This window comes from Balaenoptera physalus (assembly GCF_965194825.1).
Source record: "Balaenoptera physalus genome assembly, chromosome: 5".
NCBI classification, from domain to species: Eukaryota; Metazoa; Chordata; class Mammalia; order Artiodactyla; family Balaenopteridae; genus Balaenoptera; species Balaenoptera physalus.
In genome coordinates, this window is record NC_138884.1 from 33,970,165 (window position 1) to 33,996,027 (window position 25,863).

The 25,863-nt window shown below is 43.6% G+C and overlaps 1 protein-coding gene and 1 long non-coding RNA gene across 6 annotated transcripts in view; one reads left to right on the forward strand and one right to left on the reverse strand.

The window, feature by feature from the left end:
• NR3C2 (nuclear receptor subfamily 3 group C member 2) overlaps positions 1-25,094 on the reverse strand; it is a 368,612-nt gene extending 343,518 nt beyond the window's left edge. For 2 of the 5 annotated variants that reach the window (XM_082463339.1, XM_082463335.1), the window contains exons 1-2: positions 22,633-23,292; positions 15,495-17,277 (exon numbers count right to left, since the gene is read on the reverse strand). In XM_082463339.1, the coding sequence (XP_082319465.1) occupies positions 15,495-17,275 (1,781 nt within the window). In that variant the 5' untranslated portion in view covers positions 17,276-17,277; positions 22,633-23,292. The other 3 variants (XM_082463336.1, XM_082463338.1, XM_082463337.1) reach the window with 3 other exon arrangements.
• LOC309661639 lies at positions 23,314-24,659 on the forward strand. Its single transcript, XR_014264127.1, has 2 exons — positions 23,314-23,429; positions 24,267-24,659. It is a non-coding gene; the product is annotated as an uncharacterized lncRNA (long non-coding RNA).
• Positions 25,095-25,863: the final 769 nt, after the last annotated feature.

Consider the following 25,863-nt stretch of genomic DNA (forward strand, 5'->3'; position numbering starts at 1 on the left):
TCAGCTTTTGAAACTATTGCTATAGAGTACAGTCTTCTTTGTCCAGAACACTCTGGAGACCCATCCTGCTGTGTTCTTAGTCCACAGTGAGGCCAAGCACTCACCCCCCACCTGCATACATGTACACACACACCATCACCATCTGTACTCAAGGCTAGACACGAGACCCCAGCCAGGCCAATCAGAATCTATCAAGAAAGAGGCTGTTCCTTCCACCAGGGTCAGTAACTAATGAAAATACAAGCCCAGGGTGATACTGGCCACTGCTCCCCAAAACAAAGTCTAATGAAAAGAGAAAAGCTCCAACAGATGGAGAGACAAAGAAATTCACAACATCACTATTTGAAACCTGGGATCTAGCCAAGCCTGAGGTTTACCCCTTGAACTTCTCCCATTTTGTGAGCCAAGAGATTCCGTTTTGTTTAAGTTAGTATGAGATGGCTTCCTGTGTTGTTTCCAAACCAAGAGTTCTGACCGATCACAAAGAATCTGCTTGTGGCCATCATGTAATTTTATTAATGAAATGAATATTTTTGAAGTGTTCCTTCTCCCATGTTCTGGAAACATTACTTGGTACCTCCAGAAAAAGACTCACCACAACCTACTTTGCAATGGGATCTTGGCTGGATCTAGACTGGGTGTTCCGAAGGATAAGGAAGTTCCCATTCTTATTGTGACCATACATACACCCAGGACTCTGCCCGGACAGAATCAAGTGCTTCATAAAGGCTTGCTGAGTGGGAATGAGTCCTGAACACAGCCTGGGTGCGACACTGTACAGGTCAGCGCACGGCTCTGGGTGATCCCCACCTCCTCTCTGCTTAGACAGGCTCCCACACTGCGCCTTCAGGGCACCCCGGAATCTTACTGTGTGCCAAATTTCATCAGTGGAAGGCACCCACGTTTTTGTTAGGATTAGGTGCTATGTTCATTGTGATAAAATATATACAACATTACATTTACTATTTTAGCCATTTTTAAGTGTATTAAGTACATTCACATTGTTGAGCAACCGTCACCACCATCCACGTCCAGAACTTTTGCCAAGTAAGTGTTTTTTTCTAATACGTCTATTCTTTTTCAGATTCTTTTCCTTTATAGGTTACTACAAGATACTGAATAGAGTTCCCTGTGCTAGGCAGTAGGTCCTTGTTGGTTATCTATTTTATATACAGTAGTGTGTATGTTAATCTCAGACTCTTAATTTATCCCTCTCTGCTCCCCCTTTCCCCATTGGTAACCATAAGTTTGTTTTCTATGTCTGTGAGTCTATTTCTGTTTTGTAAATAAGTTCATTTGTATCCTTTTTAGATTCCACATGTAAGTGATAACATATGATATTTGTCTTTCTCTGTCTGACTTACTTCACTTATAGATTATCATACTAAGTCCATCCATGTTGCTGCAAATGGCATTATTTCATTCTTTTTTATGGCTGAGTAATATTCCATTATATATATATGTATATATACATGCGTGTATATATATACACACACACACACATACACACATGCCACATCTTCTTTATCCATTCATCTGTCGATGGACATTTAGGTTGCTTCCATGTCTTGGCTATTGTAAATAGTGCTGCAGTGAACACTGGGGTGCATGTATCTTTTTGCAATAGAGTTTTCTGTAGATATATGCCCAGGAGTGGGACTGCTGGATCATATGGTAATTCTATTTTTAGTTTTCTGAGGAACCTCCATACTGCTCTCCATAGTAGCTGCACCAACTTAAATTCCCACCAACAGTGTAGGAGTGTTCCTTTTTCTCCACAAACTCTCCAGGATTTATTATTTGTATTTATTAGAAGTAAGTGCTTTTAATGTGCATTGTTGTTATAGATTCCATGGTGTTCAGTAAACAGAATTGGTATTTCATTTAGTTACTTATAGGTAGCAGTGAATGCCTTTTTTAAAAACCTCCATGTTTTCTGTCTTGCATAGTCTCTCTTGGGCTAAGGACCAGGGAAGGGCACCCCCTTTCAAAGCCAAGCAGCTGAAATATCAACACTGTCTAAGAATAGTATGACAAGCAAACTTTTATCATTCTTCATCGATTAAAAGCTTTAATAACTCGGGGTTAGCGTGCACTGCATCGGTTACATGTCTGGGTCTGAAGGAAGACTGACTGTGTAGGGACTCTGACACAGTCATGGAAATGTAGTCATTTTCCATATTAAATAAAACATTGATTTCTTAACATTTGTTTTATGTCTACTTTCCTTAAAACCCTCATAATACTAAATTTGATAATTTCTGCTAGAGTAGAATTGGCAAGAATCAAAATTCTTAAAAAAGCATATTTCATCAGTGTTATGAAATCGTAGAGGCTAGACCACGTTCAACACTTAAGATTTCTATTCTTTACTTCTTCCATCCTCGGGTACCAGCGACAAATTAATCTTCAAAAAAATGCACAGTTCATGCAATTATACCCTCTTTTAAAAATCTTTGGCTTGTAAATGAACATTAGCTCAAAAATAGGGGATCCCTGCCGATGGACATTTAAGAACCACCCATGGAGCTAAACGTTTCAGAAGTCATGTAAATATAAGAGCGATCTGCTTTAGATTTTCACCACGGAAAGGTTGCTGTGTTTGTAACTCCTCTTTCCCCTACTCCAGGCCTCTGTCAATTTCTTCAGTTCCCTAAAAAACAGTACTTAGGAGGGGAAAGTGCTGTTTTCACCTGAATCATAGCAACCAAGTCCAAAATACAGGGTATATGTCAACAAAATTATCATATTTCTGCCACATACAGAAACTCAAATGCTTCCAGAGGTCTCAAAGGAATACTTCACATGTACACTTACCTCGACTGGGTCTGAAAATGACAGAGAGATGGAGAAAAAAATACTTTGTATTGTACGACCAGAAATTCTTCAGTCATACCTTCAAGTTTCCAAGAACAAAAGCCTCTCTGAACACAATTTCCATTTCAAAAAATACAGTGAAAATCCGAACTGAAGTAAATAAAAGAATATCTGCTCCCATCACATCCCTACACTCCCAAACTCTGCACTTGGACTCTCATCTCAAACTTATCAGAAAAGTATTTTTTTAAGTAAATACAAACTCTACCATGTGATGGAGGAAAATCAGCACAATTCCACTTTTGGAAAGAGCCCTGTGAATTCAAACACCAGTTACTTGAGCACAAAATAAATGGACTTCCCAACGAGCTGAGATTCTTCTGTTCCTTTATATCTTTGTATGCGAATCAGAATTCCATATGTCACTATTTCTAATTGATTTACATAATCTTTCACCAGTTTGCTTTCCAACTTTGTTAAACCAGGAGTTGGTTCTTCCTGTTTCCATTTCCCTGGGGGCGTTTTTTCCGTAGTCTAATAAAAAGTATTCTATTTTGGTATCGAAATTATGGGGTTTTACCTTCATCCAAATAACAAAACTATTCTGCTCCTTTTCTCTTAAGAGTCATAATTATGCAGAAATTTTCTCCTTGTTACTATAAAACTCTGCATTTTCTTCCTTATGCTCTTTGGCAATCTACTTTTTGTGGGGCTGTTAACACACATGGCTTGGGAGTAGAGTGGGAAAGAAACAGGCTTTGGGTCAGATAATCTGGTCTTCAATGACTTCTTCCCACAAACTGTCTCTAATATTTATCCCTCGTTCACCATTCCAACCACTCAGCCTGAATTACCAATATGATAGCCTCTCTGTTGTTTTTTAAAATTTGTTTCTGTCACTATTTTCTATCTCCCTTACCAGATGGACTTCTCTATCCTTTTAGGTCATTCCTAGGTTTAAAGAAAATTATTTCATGGGGACAGAGTTTCAGTTTGGGAAGGTGAAATATTCAGGAGATGGATGATGGTGAGAGTTGCATAACGACGTGAATGTACTCAGTGCCACTGAACTGTACAGTTAAATATGGTTAAAATTGTATGTTTTCTATTATGTAACCTTTAGCACAATAAAAAAAATTTAAAAAAATGTTTACGAGCACTATATTAAAAGTACGAAGCATTTCTTTTTCGCATTCACAGATTTCTATAGTCTAGTTTTCCCCAACTACCACTAAACCCCTCCAAGCAGGCCTTGTTTGTCCTGTGCCCACACACATGACCTGTGCTTTTACTTCTTCCTATGACACCTCTCTACTCCTCCCCAAAGACCACCAATCTTCAAACTTCAACTGAAATCTCACCTCCTGTATGAGGCCCTCCTTCACTATTCTAGCCCACATAAGACTCTTCCTTTTCTCATCTTTGGTAACAGACCAAACACGTAATTAGGGAACAACCAAAAGAAGGGCTATATAAACTCATGTGAGTCCTCTCCCCCAGCTAGATGGGAATACAGGGGAGACATTTGGTTTGCTTCATATTCATTTGGTATCTTCACCCACATTAAGAACACAGTAGGTACTAAATAATTCGAGAGCTGCCTGGTATTTTTCCCGCTGCCAGCACAGAATTTTTAAAAGCTACTTCTCTCTTAGTTCTAGGTCTTCTATCAAAAAGCTTATCTTAAAATACATTGATAGCAGGACTCAAAAAGAAGAAAACCACCCAATAAAAATGGGCAAAAGAGAGGACTGCCCTGGCAGTCCAGTGGTGGTCTTAAGACCCCATGTTTCCACTGCGGGGGGCATGGGTTCGATCCCTGGTTGGGGAACTGGGATCCTACATGCCATGTGGCAAGACAAAAAAAAAAAAAGAAGAAAAGAATAAAGGTGAAACATCTTTTTAAAATGGGCAAAAGAGTTAACAGGCATGAAAAGAAGGCGTACGGATGGCAAGTAGCACCTGAAAAGATGTTCAGTATCATGTAAGCATTAGAAAAATACCAATTCAAACCACAATAAGTTATCAGTACCGTCATCATGCCTAAAATTAAAAAGACTGACTCTCCCAAGTGTTGGCAAGGATGTAATGGAACCAGAACTCACACACTGCTGGTGGGAATGTAAAATAGTACAATCACTTTGGTGGGAAATAGTTCATACTTTCTTAAAAATTAAACCTACATCTATTGATACTATATGGCCTAGCCATTTTACTTGTAGGTATTTACGATGAAAAAAGGCAGTAAACATCCCTACAGAGATTTGCATGTGAATATGTACAGTAGCTTTATTTGTAACAGCCCAAACTGGAAACAACCTAAATGTCCATCAACAGGTGAATGGACAAACAATCGTGTGGCCATAGATGGAATATCGCTCAGCACTAAACAGAAACTAACTCCTGATGCCTGCAATACCACCGATGAATCTCAAATGCACTACGCTAAATTAAAGGACCAAGAATCAAAAGACTGTATAAAGTATGATTCCATTTATATGACAATCTAGAAAAAACAAAACTACAGGGATGGGGAACACATAAATGGTCACCATGGTTTGACAGTAAGGAGAGGGGCTGAACTGGGAAGGGGCAACACAAGGGCATTTCAGTGGGTGATAGAACTGTTCTGTATCTTGAGTGGGCAGTGGTTACCTGATTCTGCATTTGGCAAAACTCACAGAACTGTACACCAAAAAGAGAACATTTCACTGTTTATCAATTAAAATTAAATAAATGACCTCAAAATGAAGACTAAGAATGTCACCATAGAGCCTGGAATATACCCTTACCAACTCCTCTATGATGCTGAGATTAGAAAAAATAAGAAGAGCATCTGTTGCTTATTTTGTGAAAGTCCTTAAAAAATATGCTGATAGAGGTCACAAGAATTTTTGCTAAACCCAGTAGAACTCTATTATTTAACAATAATTTTATCAGTCTTACCCAATTACCAACACTTATCTCATCACCCCAAGTCCCTCTGCTAACCAAGGCACTCAGTCCATCAAGATTTACTGTCCATCAAGATTTACTGAACATCCACAGCGTACCTGGCACTGTTTTAGGTATGGCGAATGTACTGGTAAAACAGGACAGCTAAGGTCCCTGCTCTCAGGAAGCTGACATTCTAATTAGGGAAGTGAAGTAAACGCAGATAATTTCTGACAGGTGTGTGCTATGAAGACAACAAAAGAGGATGATGTGTTAGAGGGGGGCGTCATCACTTTAAATAGAATGGTCAGGGAAGGCCTCTTTGAGAGGGTGACATTTGAGCTAATCCTGAATGACAAGGGACAGGGAATCAAAATCTGAAGGCAGAGCCTTCTTGCCAGAGGGACCAGCAAGCAGAGGCCCCCAGAAGGAAGGGGGCTTGGCTGTCTGAGCCCCAGAAAGATCAGTGTGGGAAATGAGCAAGGAGGAAACATACTAAGTAAAGTCGTCAGGGGCCTGGTAACTCAGTGCTTTACAGACCCTGAGTTACTTTACGCTGCTTGCAATGAGATGCGGCCAGAGGGCTTTAGATCAGCCACCCAATCTGATTTACGCTTGTGAAAAGACCCATCTGCCTATTCCAGGACATTCAGCTTTCGTCTTCTCTAGCTCAAGTGTTTGTTTCTTCATCTACCTTAGCTCTGTGGCCTTACTGTGAATCTCTTTTACAGGCTAAGTCTCAGTTTCCAGGTCTATAAAATGGTGACACGAGCCACCAGCAACTGCCTCCACCTACGGGTTCGAGCTGGCAGTTAACTATCTGACCGTAGGCTAACTACAGTCTCACTTCTGCCCTTGTCTTCCTGAGACACGGCCCCCATCAAGCAACTTCCCTCCCTGTGATGTTTTCAACCTCAATCTCAGCACAGGTCCACTGCCCTCTTTAGACCTTACCTGTCCAACGAAATCCTTTCTCCACCCCTGCTGTGTCTTTCTGCCCACGTCTCTCCCTTCGACGCCTCTCCCTTTACCACCAAACAGGCACCGCCCAAGCGTAAGCACTCTCCCCACACCCACAGGTTTCTCTTCTTCATTGCTAACTTATTCCTCAGTCCGTCACAGGCTGAGTCCCATTCCCACCGCTCTGCAGAATTCCTTCCTGAAAAGACACCAGCTCCAACTATTCGGCCTAATTCCTGGCCTCCTCAGCCCTCCCATCGGGTTTTGAACCCCCCCTCTCCCACTGGAAGGAAAGCTCTGTTACTAACTACTTTGAGACTGGAAGAGGCATACAGTCTCTCTCAGCCTCAGTTTCACTATCTGTGCCCGTAGAGGGCTGGATTTATAGACAGCCTTAGGGCCCTTCTAATTTGGAAATTCCAAGACAACGTTATTCCTCCCTTGGCATCCAGGAGTCCGCACTATCTTGACTGTCAAAACAACTACTGTTAAAAAAAAAAAAAAAAAAAACAACTCCTGTGTCCTTTATTAGCACGTGTTGCTTATCTCCTACAGGGGTTCTTTTCCTCCAAACTCCCAGAGAAGGCGCTGTAGACGATACTTGAGTCATGTATACCTTCTCTCCTTGGCTAGCACCCACGCTGCCCCCTCCACTGCCATGTCTGTGAAGAGGCCTCCCATACTCCCACACCAGCATATCCACCTCTCTGGAACGTAAAACTCAGGCAACCGAGATAAATCATCACTTCTTCTGGACCTCTCCATTTCTCTTAATTGCTCACCCCCCTCCAGGATGGTCAAGCTGACAACCTGTGAGTTTTCACAGATTTTTCACATCCTTTCCACTGAGATATCAACTCCTCTCCTGCCCTTGCTTAGTGATTTAGTCCTAAAGCCATTAGGCCAGACACAGCACGGCAGAGCTCCACACTGGGGGGTAGGGTGTGGATGCTATGGTGGCCCATGGGGGGGGGCAAGCCCCCCCCATGCAGAGAGTCAGGGTCCCAGCAGAGGGGGAGGGGGGCATCCATGTGCGCACCTGGCCTAGTGCCGGGTCTCAGAACCCAGCAGCGGGAGTCAGCGCCCGAGTGGAGGAGGAGGGCATCCAGTGGGGGTGTGGCCCTGTGACCCAGGATGAGGAGTTTAGACTCCAGTCACAGAGAGGAGGGTGTCTGCAGGCATGCGGGGCACTCCTTGCAGAAAGGGCTGGCTCCAGGACTGGGACAGGAAAAGTACAAGATGGGCCTAAAGCAAGGAAGCGCTCAGAGAAATGATGGGCACATGGCAAAAGGTCACGGAAACCAGCTGGAATGGGCTCCCAATTGTTTGAGGAACAGGTTGAACCTCAAAAATAAGGGCAGGAACAGGCTATAACTCGCTGCAGAAAAGAAGAAACAATGATTCCATAAAGATATCGATAATTTAATGAATAAGCAAAGTGCAATGAAGATTGGGATGTTTATACAACTTCAAAGTACCACTCCCCCAAAGAGCTCCTAATTGCAAAGGGAAAAGAGTAACTTGACCGTGGAGAAGCCTGGCAGACGGCACCTGGATAAAACGCTGCAGATGAACTGTAAAGGCACAAAGGGAAATGGCTTGGCATGTGGTAGGAAGCGGGAGGAAGGATGCTGCATCCCTTCTGTGATATGCCTGACAAGGGGGCGGTACCCAAATCAAATCATGAGGAAACAGAGGACAAACCCAAATCAGGGACTTTCTACTGAAGTGCTGGCCTTTACTGCTCTAAAGTACTGTAAAGTCAAGAAATCTAGAAAACAGTAAGGAACTGTCCCAGACTGAAGGAGACTAAAGAGTCATGACAGCTAAAAGCCCAAAACACAATTCTGCACTGGGGTCCTTTCACTATGAAAGACATTATGCGTGCAACTGGCAAAACCAGAATCAAGATGTCAGTCACTTAATGTTATTTTCTGGATTTTGATGGCTGTATTGTGTACATGTGTCCTTGTTTATCATTCTTTGTAATGGCTCCCCCATGTTTTTCTTAAGTCTGTTATTATTTCAAAATAAAAATTTTATATAAAAATCAACAACTACAAAGTAGTAGTCATATTAGTAGTCAAAGTAGTCATATCTGCCCCTTTTTTCCATTACCCCCGACATCCTTGCTCCAGAGATTCCAGTTTCCATCCTCCTGCACTGTTGCAATAACTTCTTAACAAGGCCCTTTACGCTCCAATCCACCCTACAACCACTGCCTAATTAAGGTTTTACCCAAGTGTACTTCAGCTCAGGCTGCTTGCCTGCTCCAACATTTCAGGAACTCCTCATTACCTGCCAAATTAAGTGCAAACTTCTTAGTGTGACTTCCAAGTTCCACTGGCTTCTAGCTCCAACTAAGCTCTTCCAGGCCTTCTTTCCCCCAATTCCCCATATCACAGCCAGCCATACGGCTGGACCACACTCAGTGTTTCCTGCCTGTCAGGGGTTTGCCCACCTAACTCCTTCCACCAGGAAGTGCCCCCCGATCCCCAGCAAACTTTTCAAGACTAAGAATAAATACCAACTGTGATCACCCTACCCCCATCTCCTCATTTTCCAAGACTCGCCCAGATCCTTCCCTGTCGGAACACCCAAAGTCGATTTTGCCCATTACAAACCTTATTTCTTTGTGTTTTAGGTCACAATTTTTGGATATTTGTTTCGACAGCTCCTAATATATAAGGTGAGGATACATGCCAATGAAGTGGTCATCACTGATAACATTAAGTCATGGCCAGAGCTGCGAATTCAGACGGCCAGTTATTAGCTCACACTCTCTCCCCAGGGTATTAACTTTGTAAGTATTCAAATTACTTTTTGTTTGTCCTCTTTTCCTTCCTGGGCTAGAGTGTTCTATGTCTTGCATAAAATATAAGCAATTTCTACCTCTTTTCTACATAGAAATTTTGGCCTTGGCCATACCTCTAACAATCATAAATCCAGAGGTTTTCAGAGCATCAATTAAGTAACATGTGCTTATATAAAATTACATTTTAACTTCATCATTACCTTACTACATAAAGAACAAAATAAAACTCTTAAAAATGAAAACAAGGCCTATACTTGACAAGTTTAAAACTAGAAATCCTAAAATTTAACATGACACTATCCATTTAACACATTTATATTTCCTGGATTTTCACTAATAAATTTTGGAATGCAGTCCACAAAAATATACAACTTAATGGCTACATTTAAATGGATCCAAGAAATCAATATTTTTCTCTCAATTTGAATTTGGTAAATGAAAGAAAACGATAAGTTATTTAGCAGCAGAGCTGAAATTTTATCAGTAGATGAGTTGTATGAAACTACAGCAACAGTTGAAAGCCTGGGAAAATAAGTATTACTTTGGAGAAAAAAATAAAGGACATCAGGGGAAGTGAAGTATTACTCCTAAATTACTGGTGATCAATATAACATCTTCTCTTACTCTAAACATTACAAGGATAGAAAAGGTCAGACACACCCAGAATTTCAATATTGCAAAAGGCATCAAATCCATAAATGATAAATCTCCAGGTCCTAGTTTCAGCATGTCACTGGTATGTATGAGAACTGCCTTAAGTTGAATAATTTGAGTTTATTTAACTGAAACCAGGGCTTTTATCTCCACTTTATTTTTAAAGTATGAAATAAACAGTTCTAAATATACTAACACTTCAGACAATAAAAGGTGGACATACTGACATATAAATCAAGGATACTTGTGAGGTGAAAAGCAAAATGTATAGAAGGGCAGTACATAGTGATTTGTTTATTAAAAAGGAATAGGGGTTTTTTTTCAATAAAATGATCACCACTTTTACCAGAAATACCATAAATAATGAAGGTGAATGAATCATCAAAAGAAGCAAGTCTCCTTTTAAATATTTATAAAAATACTATTTAGAACACTAACCTGGAGAAATTCTAGGCACACTAGCAATTTCAAAATCAAAGTATTATGAGACAAATAAGAAAAAGAAAGTTCCATGTTTTCATTTCCAAATGACCTAAGTAATTCTGTAATGGATTTATTATGGTAAGCACCAATAATCAGTCAATCTCTCCCCTCCAAAACCCATTATTCTTTCATGCTTTGCATTACATGAAGTTACTTATATCTCAGCGGTTTATTTACAAAGCTTACTAAGAGACATGGCAAACTTTGTAACAAACTCCTTGAATTCTGAAGCTTTTGGCTTATTATGGAAGATGGGTTTCGAAAAACTCCAGGGACCATTGAAAAATTTTGAAAACAACTGTAGGTTATCACTAAATTGTTTCCTCCTATCATGGAAAAAAAGTTCAGCATATATTAAGATAAATTCCTAATTACTTGTCTTGAAAACTACCAGAATGTGCCCTTTGAAACAGTGAACTTTATATTCGGAAAGTCTAAGTCAATGGTAGCACTGTGTTACAATGCTATCAAAGTGACTATGACCATCGCCATAAACACCCAATGTTATGTCAACAGAAAAACCCTGTTTCCAGAAGGAATAGTGTAAATTCAAAAGAACAAGAAACTCATAGTGTTAAGTGTCAAGTTTTAAGAAAGGAAAGATTTGATTAAAAGAAAAAAAAACCTGCCACTTCACCAAGCACAATGACAGGTCACCCCTACTCACCCTTACTTTTAAACGGTAAATGGTCATGACATTTTTCTATCCTGACTACCCTGGCAACTACAGAGCTGGACTTGTGAGTAAGATAAACTTGAAACCAGACTAGCAAATATGTTAAGGGATACTTCTATTTTTATTCTTAACATACACGACTCCAAGGAAACTACACAGCCGCTCAGTCGCGCTGTTGGCAGACCTCGGAGAGCATCTAGGTCAACTCATTTTCTTTCAAATGAAGAAACTGGGGCCGAGAGAAGTTGCCACTCACTCAAGGCCACAGCTCTGTGTCCAAGCGGACAGGGGAACTCCCATCTGCATGACCCAACTAGGTCCAGTGTCCACCGCAGAGTTTTACATCCAGCTTTTGTCATCATGTACTTTCCAGTGTGGCCCTCAGATAACCCACTCGCTGGAAACTGTAACAGGCATGCCTCTGGTCACCGCTCTTGTAGAACGCCCACAGGCTGAAACAGACACACACTCCATGGCCATCACTCACTTCTATCAGCTTGACAATTTCACCTGGATAAGAATCCTTTTCCTTATCTGTCTGGGGCACCCCTTCCTCAGCATACCATTCAGTAAAGCTAACACAAATAAAGTAATATCTTCTTTCTGCATTAACCTCCGAAGGGTGTCTAGGATAGAACAGACCAGCAGTTCTCAACTTCTGGGTCTCAGGATGCCTTTCCACTCTTAAAATGTATTGAGGACAAGAGCTTTTGTTTATATGCATTTCTATCTACTGATATCTACCCTATTAGAAATTAAAACGAATATTTCTTTTAAATCATTTAAAAGAAGTCATTACACATTAACATAAAAGTGCAAAAAAATAACTATTTCCCAGAACGAAAAACTTTAGTGAAAAGAGCAGCACTGTTTTACATTTTTGCAAGTCTATTGTCTCGCTTAATAGAAGACAGCTGGATTCTCGTATCTACTTCTGTGGTCAATGTGTGGTGATGTGCTCTGGTTCAAGTATATGAAGAAAACCTGGCTTCACACTGATACGTTGTTGGAAAAAGGAAGAGCATTTTAATGGTCATTTCAGATCATTGCAGATACGATTCTTTAACACAACACTGAAAATGGACAGTCAGTGGTTTCTTAAAGCTTAGTTGCCACATGGAATCTGAAACCCTGTCAGTGAACTTTTCACACACTATTACATTAAAACTGTTGGTCTATCTTCCATTTTGAATGGCTTTTACCAATGCACGATTTTTGAGTTTGTGGACCTCCCTGAAAAGGTCTCAGGAACCCCAAACCATACTTTGGCATCTACTAGAAAACACTTTACAGTTGAACCTAAAGATAAAGGATATTATGAAACTTAGAAGCAGTTACGCACTGCCTGGATCCTTTACAATCTTTAATTCATTAACCCAACATTCCCTGGAATGGGGTATCATCATTCTAAATTATGAAATAGGCAGAAAGGTTGGATTTGGTCCAAAAGACACAAAAGAAGAGGCCAATAATGAAGCTTGGATGAGATTAAATTAAATGTTATAACATGTAGACTGATATCCAGAAAAAAATCTAAGTTTACTCTGAGAATGATCAAAACAAATACATTTGGATAATATTCACCAGGAAAAGCTGTGAAGAATTAGTAATCTAAAAGAGACTTTGAATAACATTAAAGCTTTGACATTACAGTTTTTGGAAAACTTATATTAACTAGCACAATACCGGTATATATGTAAACAAAATGAATCCCCTCTGACTATATTAACAAGCTCATTAAGAATTCTGGAATTGGGCTTCCCTGGTGGCGCAGTGGTTGAGAATCTGCCTGCTAATGCAGGGGACATGGGTTCGAGCCCTGGTCTGGGAAGATCCCACATGCCGCGGAGCAACTAGGCCCATGAGCCACAACTACGGAGCCTGCGCGTCTGGAGCCTGTGCTCCGCAACAAGAGAGGCCACGATAGTGAGAGGCCCGCGCACCGCGATGAAGAGTGGCCTCCGCTTGCCGCAGCTAGAGGAAGCCCTCACACAGAAACGAAGACCCAACACAGCCAAATAAATAAATAAATAAATAAAAATTAAAAAAAAAAAAAAAAAAGAATTCTGGAATGCTCAAGAAGAGACACCAGACAACACCCCAGGTTCCTACAAAGGCAGAGTAGGCTCAAGGTCACTGATTTATATGAATATGTAAGGCTATGGGTCCCCAGACCACCAGGAGGGGCTTCATGAGTTGAGTGTGAAAAAGACAATTAAAACAGTAGAAATAGGATACATAACAAACAGAAGAGAATTACTGATTTTAGCTAGTATCACTCTAGTATTTCTACCAGAAATATCATCACCCAAAGCAATGGCCTTCAAAAGTAAAAGAACATAAATAGAAATGTAGTAGCAAATGTAGGGTGCCTAACCATAAAAAAAATAATTTAATCATAAGAATTTATCAACAAATATTTCCTTACACTATGCATATTTCTTTAAAAGATTTTGTGGAATTTCACATAATGCAGAAAAGAGAACACTAAAAGAAATGGAAACTAAAGGTTATGAAAACAATTGAATTAAATGCTAAGAGCAATCAATGAGCTGTATATAATACTCTACGATGCATACTCTGTACCGGATGATAGTCAAAGTGCTTCTCATAAATTAACTCAATTGTCTTGACTACCCTTGAGATGGGAACTACTGAATTCCCTTTTTACAGACGAGAAGACTAAAGTCCAGAAAGGTGAAGGGATGTGCACAGGGTCACAAAGCAGTTAAGGGGCAGGGTTGGGGATTTCAACCAGGGCAGCCATGCTCTTAACTACCAGGCAGTCCCCCTCTGAATAACCCACTACAAACATCACTTACAAAAATATCTACATCGTGTGCAAAATGTCCTTCTCTGAAAGTAAAACAAAGCACTAGCAGTGGAACACCTGCTGAGCTCGGTTCTGACGAAAACCATGCCGCCTCAGCATTTGTGTAAAGAGTTTAGAATTTAGGAGAGAGAGGCAGCATTAGGATAGGATTGACTAGTCATGCTACTGAGAACTGTAACAATGTGTAAGCTTCCTTTATGGAATGTGTGCTTCTATAAAAGCAAGAGGAGCGAGGTATGAGTCAATGACAATAAAAATAATGCACAAATGAAAGTTTTTCCTTTTGCTTTGGTAAAAAACTGAAGGAGAAAGAGTAAGGAATACACATCAACCTTACATCTTGTTAATGGGAATGGCCATTTTTCCCACCAAATAAGTTTTTAAGGAAAACAGCCACAACTTCCTAGATGCCCGTGTGAACTATATCTAGGAAATCTATTCTTTATATGTTCAATACAGGGATCGTTGACCACAACCGTGTAATAAAAGTACTGAATCAAAGTCCAATGCAAGTATTCATTGCATAACTTAGAACCACCCTTCAGAGTCATATCTAAAACCTCTTCCTTGTATCTGCATGAAGGAAAGCCAGGAGATATTTTACAGTAAGTAAAGTATGTCTTCTTGCAGATCTTAAAAGTTATAAATATACCAGTTCAAAACTGCAGTGACATACTTCACTTCCAATGAGTAAGATACAAGACGGGCCCACTTAGTAATTTTAGATGTGCTGAGTCTTTAAAAAGCCCTCCAGAGTTAAGGAAATGATTTATTTGTACTGAAAACCACAACTTGCATACGATTAACCAATCTAGAAAAAGATGAAGAGGGTGTGGAGCTTGTGGGTAACAGATTTGGGGTTTCATTTCATTTTTCACAACCAATGAAGTGGTTAATAAAGAAAACTAAAGGGAAAAAAAAGACTATGACCACAAAAAGACCAAGTTAAAGCAATTTTACTGAATCCGTACACAGCTAAAGAAAAAAAAAAAAATCTAGCACTAGTCTGCTAAAGTAAATATAGTAACAGGCAATAGGAAACAAACTTTTCCTAAACACCTACAACAGGCAATGCAGAGGGGGAAAAACACCTAAATACACTCCTTCAAAATCAACACAAATATTTTCTAAGAGAGTCACAGAATTTTTGGTTTCTCTATTTCAAAAAAGTAGTAACATACCAACAAGCGAAGGGAGAAGCGCTAAAGGACCACGCTGAAAACAAAAGTCAAACGTGTTTAAATTTCTTAACTGTAAAGATAGTGCTAACCTTCAGCATTTTATAAAGCCATTTTCAAAACAGGAGAAAAAGGCCCACTTACCTGGATACATTTTCTGGAATGTACTCTAGGACCGGATATCCATCACTTCTTCTAGATGACAGGTCACCGTGTGATTTCCATGACTCCACTAAAGTATTGACGGGAGGAAAGGAGCTCAAGTGTTGGAAAGATTGGTCTCTAGCTGATCGTGATAAAGATATTGTACCTTGAGCACCAATCCTGTAGTGAAAGGACTGTCCACCTGAATTCACACCAACAATGGCAGATGAAGGGATGCTGGCCTCCGGGTAATAGCTCCCATCATCCGGTTCTTGTTTTATCCCCATTGGGAAGCCACTGCCTTCACAGTTACCATCGAAGCCGGGCACAGGTGGTCCTAAAATTCCTGACAGAGAATAATAGTCCTTATCATCCATAAAGGAAAAATATGAGCCATCCATGAAGGGAAAGGGGTTGACGGCTGGATTCCCTTTAAAAGAGGTGCCCGAACACGAATGCTTGGTTGATTCTTGTTTTATTGGTACTGAGAATGGGGAATCAGAATTTATTTTGCTATTTCCTCCTAGACACGAGCTGCTAAAAGCTCCATCTGGCTCCGGCTTTATGTACTGGATGATGTTAAGCTGGCCAGCCACACCATTGGAGACTGCACTCTCTGCCTCCTCAGTCTTAGGAAAGGGAAGCTCTTGAGCACCTTTCTCGTGTGTGTCTGGACTAGGAACCGCATCCCGGGCCGCGCTGGATCCAGCTGGGGTGCCCGAAGCAGTGTAGCTGAAGGCGTTGCTTCCGGGGCTACAGATAGATCCCACGGTACTAGCAGTTGGGCTGGACAGTGTGGATCTGTTATTTGTGTTGGAAGGGCTGGAAACAGAGCACCTTGAGTTGTTGATATTTGCCGGGCTGGATACACAGGATCGCAGAATGACGTTATTAGGACTGGAGACTGGAGATTTTACACTGCAGTGACTCGGGGGGCTGGAAATCGGGGATTTCATGCTACTCAACGGACTGGAGAGAGGAGAGCCCACGTTGCTGGCGTGGGCTGGGCTGTGTGACCTGGAACCCCGATTCTCCACATTAGGGGAGCACGGCAGAGGAGTGCCCTGGGCGATGGGGCTGTGCACTGTGAAACTGCCAAAGCTAGCCGAGGTGGAGGACACACAGCTGATGCCGGCAGGGCTGCAACCCGAAGATGACATGTTCAGAGGGCTGCAGACAGAGGGGCTCTTCTCGTGACACAGGATGGGGCTCTTCACCATGGCGCGCATGACCCCGCCGTTCTCGGAGCTCCCCGAGTCAGACAGGAAGGACCTCCCAGAGTCAGACATGAAGGGCCTCAAGGGCCTGCTCACACTCCCCAGCGTGGAGGGACGGTGGCCGTTTTCTTTATAAAATTTCACCATCTGTTCGACGTGTGGATAGATCTTCGCTGGACTCGCGCTTCCTTGAGGGTTCTGCTGATCATAGGCGTAGTCGGCCTCTCTGACGGAATCCATGTATAAGCCCATGGACTCGGCCACGGTTGCCGAAAGTTCCTTAGATTCCAGCTCGGTTTTAATATCAGATGGTAAAATCCCAGACCGATTATTGTCTTGCTGAAGGCAAGGGAGTAGTTCCTGTTTTTCTTTGCTGCTTCCTTGAGTACTGTTGTTTGGAATAGCACCGGAAACACAGCTTATGTTGACGACCTCCATGTAGTTATTCTCATCGGTCCGCTCTGTAGGTCCCGAGGAAGAACGCTCCGCAGCCTGAGAAGCTTGACCCCACCGTCTTTCCATATCTAGACCTTCAGGGAGACTGTGGTAGCCTTTGGTTTCCATAGCTAACAAATAAATTTATATTAAAAAATCGAATTAGAGTTCTTGATAGCAAGATTACTCTAAAAGACATTCTGAAATTGCATGGAATGATCTATAAATACGTATTCTACTTATTATAAGCAATACTTCTAGTTATATTAAAATTATTACCTTCTTAGGTGCTGATACAACAGCCTTGACTATAATTTGTCTGGAAGTCAGAATATAAGAAGCAAGAAAACTATTTTGCATGTAAATAAAAGTAACGTCTTTGCTATAATACAGCCTTTAGAGTTTGCAAAGAATATTTGCCAATAAATCATCTTTGCCGTAATACAGCCTTTAGAGTTTGCAAAGAGTATTTACAAATGTTAACTTATTCAATATGCAAAGTAATCCTGGGGACTCATGAGGCAGGCAAGGAGGAAACTGAGGGCTTAGTGAAGAGGGCAACTCGCCCAAGGTCAAAGGCATAATAAGTGACAAAGTCAGGTTTAAAACTAAATCTTCTAACTCCAAAGCCTTTGGAGTCTTTCCAGCATATGGAAGCTGCTTTCCGTATCTAATACGTGGCTTTATTAAAGACAACGAGGAAATGCAATTAATGTTACCATTTCCCAATATAAAGTCATCAAGTGAATGATCACAGGCAAAATAACTTAAGAATTATTTTTAAAAAATAAGATTTTCTTAAAATGGATTAGTGATGAAGATAATTTAATATCAATTCTATAAAGTGAAGAGTCACATATCCTGACTAATTAAGCTGGTCCATAACAGAGAGGCTGTATGACAACTTGAGAATATCAGGACTCTAGTCTGTATTTCAATCCTGGCAAAGACTCTGACATGCAGCCTGACCTAGCGGTACTTCTGCTAAAACGACTCCCAACAGACAGCCAGTTTCAGTCTCAACAGTTAATGGAGGAAGTTCGAGATGGGCCCTGACAATTTATGTGTTCATTCATTCAACAAATATTTACCCAGTATGTGCTACATCCTGGGCCTACAAGTAGTCACTGAATCTATAGTGATAAACAAAACAGGCCCAGTCCCCATCCTCAGGGAGCCCACAGGATTGTTTTCCATATACCATCTTACCCACTGGCTCTCTCTATAAATTTATTTCATAGATAGCATAATGATAATAGGCTATATTTATATAATTCTTATGCATTATATCATTCAATGCCATATTACAAGCCTTTCACATATATTAACTTATTTACCCTTATAAACAACCCTACAAGACTGGCAAAAGTATTATCCCAAATGATACAACTGGGGAAACTGAGGCAGGGGCCACACAGCAGAGCTGGAATTTGATCCCAGGTGTCTACACCAAGCTATCTCAACCTTGGCCCTATTTGGGACCTGATAATTCTTTGTTGAGATCTGTCCTACGCATCATAAGATGTCCAGCAGTCTCCCTGACCCCTACCCCCCACTAGATGCCAGTAGCATTCCTCCTCCCGCATTGTGACAGCTCAGACTGCCTCCAGACCTGACAAATGTCTCTGGGGCTGGTGGGTGCAAAATCACCGCTGGCTTGAGAACCACCACTCTAAAGAAACATATCTCAAAGAAAATTAACTCACTCTCAATAAAACTTCATTTGTGCATTTTCATGCATAAAACTCTTAAAATCTTTTAAGTATGCATTTTTCAAATCCTTTCAGGTGTGTAAACATTCTCTGACCCAAATAAAGGTCCTGATCTAAAAGATGCAGTTTCTGCGGTTCTGAATACAAATATTACTTTAGGCCTCTCAGTCCTCTCCCCACCAACTTTTGCCACTCACAATCTCCATCTGCCCTATGTTCCCCTCATTAAAAAGAGACTAGGACGCCTTTTTGCTCCAGAAATTATATTAATTATCGTGGAAAAATAATCTAATGACTCTACTAAATAAACTGGCATCAGATATTGCAGGGCTCGCTGACAAAATTTAATGCCCAAATTGTCCAAGTATCATAATTACCTCTTACTTTTCTGTACTCTACACTAGACTTTAAGTTCCCAGAAGGCAGAAACTTTATCAATTTTACCACTGCATCCCAAGACGACAGCATAATGCAAATTTAAAAAGTAAAACTATTATAACATAATCAATACACAGTAACTTGTGAACATTAAAATCTCCCAACTATGCAGTGTGCTTTTACTTAAAGAACATTTTTCTATAAATTCCTAATCACAAATCAAATCACAAAACAGTGGAAAATAAGTCAAATTACAAAGTTTGAGGAGGTAATCTGGTAATTCCAGCTGAAAAAATTAGTGTGAATGAAAGCTAAGTGAAAGTTGAAAAAAGAAAAAAAAGAAAAATATATATATAAAGTGAAATGGGACCAAAACAGCTAATACTGGCCTTTTCTACCTTACTGAAAAACCATTTAATAGTAGCCATGGGTTGAAAATACCAGTAAATATTATGTGCTGCTTCTACTTCTACCTGAGAATATTCTGTCTTCCCCATAGCAAACTTGAACAGATGCATATCTAAGGTATAGATGTTTCAGGTCCAAGTTCATTAAACACCACAAGAAACATGTCTACTCCTGTTCAAAATTGAACACCTTCTGTGTTATCATTCCCCCACCCCCAACCCTGTCCCTAAACCCACATTCTCGGTCTTGGTGAACTGTGCCACCCTCTACCCACATGCCCAGAAGTCACCCTTGCCTTGGCACCCTTACCAAAGGTCTCCACTGGCTCACCCCTCCTCACTCCCACACCTACAGTATCACTCCTTGCCCCCCAGGCAAGAGAACCATCTGCCTTGGGTCTGAAGGGCCATCCTCACCCAGACCCCTCTCCAAAAATTCATCCTCCAAATTGTCTTTTGGAAAGCATGATCACTCACTGCCTTTTTTGAAGTTTCACAGTGGAAATTTGCATGCTAAGACTCCAGGGAAGTTCCACGGTGCAGAAATCTGTTTCCTTTTTAATCCAGAGTCCTCTAAATAATTTGGTCACTGCACTTTTTTTTCACAGAACACCTACTAGCAGGCTGAGGGACACTTTTCATCACTCTGCCTCGAAGCAGGAGCCACGGATACGTAAGGCTATGTGAAGATTTGAAGAGAATCTCTACAGGAGCTGACGGGCAAGAACCATCTTAAAGCACTCTACAAGGAAGCACCTTGTCAGCTAACATCATGCAGGTGATCATAACTTTCCAGGTCCTGTTTGGCTAGCCTTGAACTCTCTTGACAATAACATAAACCAGCCTGCATTTCACCACATTACTGACAGGGCTATCATTAGACAATTTGCAAAAGGTTTTGCTGAAATCTATTACATTAGCTTTGTTTAAGGTATTCTCATCTACCAACCGAATGCACCTCTCAACAAAGAAAATAGAGCAAAGGCTGGCAACAAACACAAAAGAATGGAGGACATCAGCATGCTTCCACTGCAAATATTTTTAAAGACTGGGTTTTTAAAAGAATATGATTATTGAAATATTTTATGCTGAATTCTCCCGATTATCTTAATTGGTCTTCTCTGTAAAACAAATGGATCAGTTAGGTAATTATTTCCTACAGTGTCCAGGAAATCCAGGTTGTCTTTTTAAAACTGGCATAAGGACCATGGCTTGAGCAGAATTTCCTGAACTTACTAGTGAATACTCAAAATATTAGTTGATGAATCTGATCCTCATAGAACTTAATATCCAGATGGTAAAGGGAATGTTTTGTTACTAAAGTATAAGATGAAACAGATACCGTTATACAAATCTAGCTTATATAAAATCAGATTTGTCTCCCTTACAAATGGAAACTATAACAGAGACTCCCTTGGGACAAAGACAAAAACCATGAAGACCCCTTAATTTTCATGCAAACGGCCTCCCTCCCCCCCAAAAAATAAAGGAATTTTCACATAAGGAAAGTAAGGAAAAGCACTGACAGTTCTACCTTGTCATATATATGCTCTTAAATACTATTTTGCAAAGGAAAAACCTGACTTTAAAATTTTACATTTTACAGACCGTGTTAAATTGCTGTTTTCCACAAGGAAGTAGTTTTTTTCAGGAATATTAAAAAGGAATCTTGTGAATTTATATTTTATCTGAAAACACTTTCACTTTTACTACCCCCCAAACATAGTTCCCTTCAAATGCATCATTTTCTATAGTTATTTGACTATAATGACATTTTAAAGACAGAACCTTAAGAATTTCATAATTTGCACCAGTTGCATAGTTGTAAAAGTTCAGTTTGTAACTATTTTGCTGTCTTCTCCCCCTACATAACTATTACTATGTTCCTCTTTTTTACAGATGAGGTAAATGATAGAAATCTGCCCAAGGTCACCTAAGGGAGCCGGAGAACCAGTTAGAACTGAACACATCTGATTTCTATTCACTCACCTAATTCACTGAGCCACCTGATCTTTCTAAAAGCCCCGAAGTAAACTATTTCTCCCTTAAAGGAAAAAACTCCCCTTCAGATTATTTTTAAAAACTTCTCTCCTCAAGCATTTCCATGAAAGCGTGCTATGAAGTCAGATATAAAATTAATACTTCCCAGAACTTCACAGATGGAGAACGCTGTTATCATTACTATGTAAATATGATCAATAACAACACTTAGAGAAATGGCAATTCAAATGTTAAAGAGCAATTACTGCATTTGAAATTAAGTGGTTTCAAAAACTTGTCTGCTATCAAGTTTTCCTACTTGAAAACTTGTTATAATAAATAGTTAAAACTGTTGGTGCCATAAACCATTAAGATTTAAACCTGGTCTTTTAAAATTCATTAGGAAAAGCTGTGCACCTAAATTCAGTAGCAGGATACTGATGCCACCAAAAGAAGCCTCATCCCTTCTTGGATGCCTTTAGAATTCCAACTGATGCCACAGAAAGCATAATCTCTTTCAGGAGTTTCGTGAATACTAAGGAACGGGAAATGCACGAATTTCCAGAGCCCCTTTCATGCAGGATCTATCAGGATCTGTTATCTCCTTCAACTGCCCTTTTACCGCTACACCTCCGGCTGAGATTTGGGTGCTTCCGCAATTGATAGAGGAAAGAAATATTATTCAAACGTCCTTTAAAAACTGTACAAGGAAAACGATCCGAAATTCATCTTTGGGTAAAGGGAAGGGTGGTAGACCTCCCACTGCCAAAGCCGGTTGAAAGCTGCTCGTTAGAGGGCATTTATCCAAAGTGGCCAAACTTTCCCAAAATAGTCCTCTGGCGGTCAAAGGGGAGAAAAAGTGGAAAACCAAAACAAAACAACAAGCACACAGCACCCTACTGACTGCCGCCGGATTACGCAGCCACTTCTCCCTGCAAAGTGCACGCTCCCGCGCCGCGGCCGCACGCCGACCCGGGCAAGCGGCGCCCAGCCGCGCACCCGTACACACCTGCCTCGGCCGGGGTCCGTCTCACGGCGTCTACCTGTTGCAGCGCTTGCCAACGCCACGACACTCCTGCTGCGGAGCCCCCCTAAATCCAACCACATCCAGGCCAGCGAGTGCCGCTCTCCCTGCAGCGGGAGAGTCCGAGGCAGCAACGCTCTTGCACCCAGGTGACTGCACGCGTTTCCTCCGAGCGGCCTGAAGTTGGCTTACGTCTTCCCAGTCCAATGACACCCCGGGCGCGGAGGGGCGGAGAGGAGGGGGCAGGGGTAGGGCCAGGGCGGGCGAAGTAGGGAGGGAGAGAGCTCGAGAGGGCGGGCGAAAGCCCGGAGGGGGAGTGGGTCAGCTCCAGGGCCGGCCCTTTTAAAAGCCGGTCACATGTCCAGATAAAAAGTTCAGGTTGCTATCCCGCCTCCCTGGGCCCTTCCCATTGGCCCGGAGGGAAGCAAGTCTCCACGCTGCACGGGTCAGGCGGGCTTCTCATTGGACAATTCCGGCTGTCAGTCACCAGGAGGGCGACATGACTGATACAAAGTTGCTGCGACACAGCCTGGACTCGGCAGCTCCCTTAAAGCCGCAGAAGCGGTGGCCGCTTGGGGTGCAGGGCAGCGGCTACGCCACTAGGTACCCCCCGCCCCCGTCGCTCGACTGCCCCAAAGTTGCTCACGCCCACCTGGCTCTCCTCCTGGCTAAACCCAGGATGTCTGGAAAGACGTGAAAACTCTGGTGACGCGGAAGAAGTCGGTTTTTCCGAAAGCCAGTCAAGGTGCCGTCCCCCTGTCGCTCTCCACCTGCAGCGCCAGGTGAGCGGCAGCCCTGGCCCAGGCACCGCCCACCGCGTCCGCGCTCAGGGGAGGACTCTCAGTGGGCTTCTTCAGACCCCCGAGGTTCCGCTCCCCACCCCTCCCGTCTGTCTGCTGAGTTACCTCTCAGCCGAGAAGCCGCAGCGTCCGCTGCCAGCGAGCAAGAGGATCACGTTCCCACTCGATTTGAATTTCCTTGTTTTAACCGTGCCGGAAAAGCGAGTGATTTCACTGCAGCCAAAACCCTTTAAACACAGTTTCGCTCCCACCTCCCCCAACCCCCCAAAAAGTGCCAGGGTCAAGAGCTGCTGCACTCCTTCCTTATAATTTTGTTGCTGTATTTATTACTTTCGTATTGGATTTTTCCACTAGTTCAATTTGAAAGAAAGCTTACCATCGAGGAGAGTCACTTCTTTATAATGGGGGGGGGGTGCACATAATTAGGAGAAACAAACGGGAGTGGGGAAGGAAATAAACTGTTTTCTAAGGATCAAGTGTCTGCAAGAAGAAATTTCGGTTTCCCTCCAATCGCCTCCACCTCGATTCTCCTCCCGCCCACCCAAACGCTGAAGCTACTAAGCGAAAGGATGGGCTTCTTAACTTTGATTTCTAAGGACTTTGAGGCTCCGCGTATGAGGCTCCGTTTTAGATTCCCGGCTGGCCCAGAGTCAGCACCAGTGACGTACACACCTAAATCTGGTCCCCCGGCCCTTGGCGACCCGCAGCCCGGCGGCGGCAGCTGTGCAGCCTCCCTCCTCACCCTTGCCCCGCACCAGCCAAACTCGGAAGGGGGGAGGGAGTTAGCCGTGTGCTCAAAGGCCCCTCCTCTCCTTACAGATAATTAAGCTTCAGGATTCAGACCCCGAACCCAGGAAAACTCGAACTCTCCGCCGCTCCAGGTAGGAAACTCCCTGGCTGCGGGAGAGACGGCGGCGGCGCAAGAGAGCTGGTCCCAACCCCCGACTCTGGTGCTCAGCAGTCCCCCGCGCTGAGCGGCCCCTGCGCACCAGCAGCCGGGAGTCCCCGCAAGTGTCCCAACTTTCCCGCGGGGCCCGAGGTCATGCGCGCTCTCCTGGCCAAACGAGCAGCCAGGCATCGATCGCACCCGGGGCCGAGCGCGGGCGGCCGGCAGGAGCGAAGGGAGTCCCGGACCTAGTGCCCACGCACGAGAGGAGACAGCGGCTCCGCCTGCGCCGCCGAATTATTCATTATTAAAGGAATGGACGTGTCTCTTTTACTAAGTTTTTACCTCCTTTACGGAGGGCCGGTCTTGCCCTGGATCTCAGCTTCTTGCAAAATCTAGGTTAGAATCTTGCAGGGACAGCCGCCGCGATTGCTCGCCCGCCGCCCAGCACCCGCGCCCGGAGGCGGCCCGGCGGGCACCTCGTCTCCTGCCCGCAGCCCACCTCGGTTCGCCAACCCGCGCCCTCTGCGCGGACCATGCCTTCCCCGGGGCCGCCCTGTGCTCCCCGGGCCCCCTCCCGCCGCTGTCAGCGCAAAGTGACTGTCGCCGCACTCACCTTTTCTAGGACATGGTGGGGAGGCTGGGGCGCGGGGGGTGGGTGGGGGCAACCAACTCCCGCCGCCGCCGCTACTGCCGCCACCAGCAAGTCCAATATTAGCAGATCGGCGGTAAGGATGGAGAGGAAGAGAATCCCGGCAGTCGCCCTACTGACGGTGGGTAGAGCAATAGAGCAGTAGTGTCGTTACCCGGCAGGAGGAGGCGAGGCGGCGGCGCCAAATCGCGCGGAGCGGGACGCGGGCGCCCGCCCGCCCCCAGCAGCTGGCGGCCGGGCCTCAGGCGGGCCCCTCTCCCGGGGCTGCTAGGTCTCCTGGGCGGTGACGGCGGCGGCCCTGGGAGCCGGGAAGTCCGGCGGGATGACCCCAAGCCGGCCGCCCCGCAACGGGCTCTCCGCGCCCCCTCCCCAGGCCTGGGGTGGCCGGTGACAGCTCGGACGGCTGAGCGTGTGTGTGTGTGTGTGTGTGTGTGTGTGTGTGTGTGTGTGTGTGTTAAGGGGGCGGCCGCAGGGGGAGCCCGCGGCGCCGCGGCCCCCTTGCCGGGTCACACCCTCACCAGCGGGAGGAGGCAGCAAAGCATCCAGCCACCAGCTGGTGGGAAAGGGGGCCGGGGGCTCCCGTGACCGCCCTCCCACCCTGGCCACTGGCTGCGAGGAGGCCAAGAGCAAACGGAACCCCAATGCACGTCACCCCACACCCCTCCCCACGGCTCCCCAAAGTCCAGCCCTGACCTCGCGCCCCGGCCTCAGGTGCAGTTCCCAGCCGCGGGGGGAGACGCGGGCTAGGGACCACGCGCGGGTGGCAGCAGGGAAAAGTTTCTTTTCCTGCTCCCCAGCTGCCCACCGGGCGAGGCTGCTCCTCTCCCCCCTCTCTCTCGGGCTCGCAGCGCCTGTGCCCCACCCCCACCGTGGGGGGG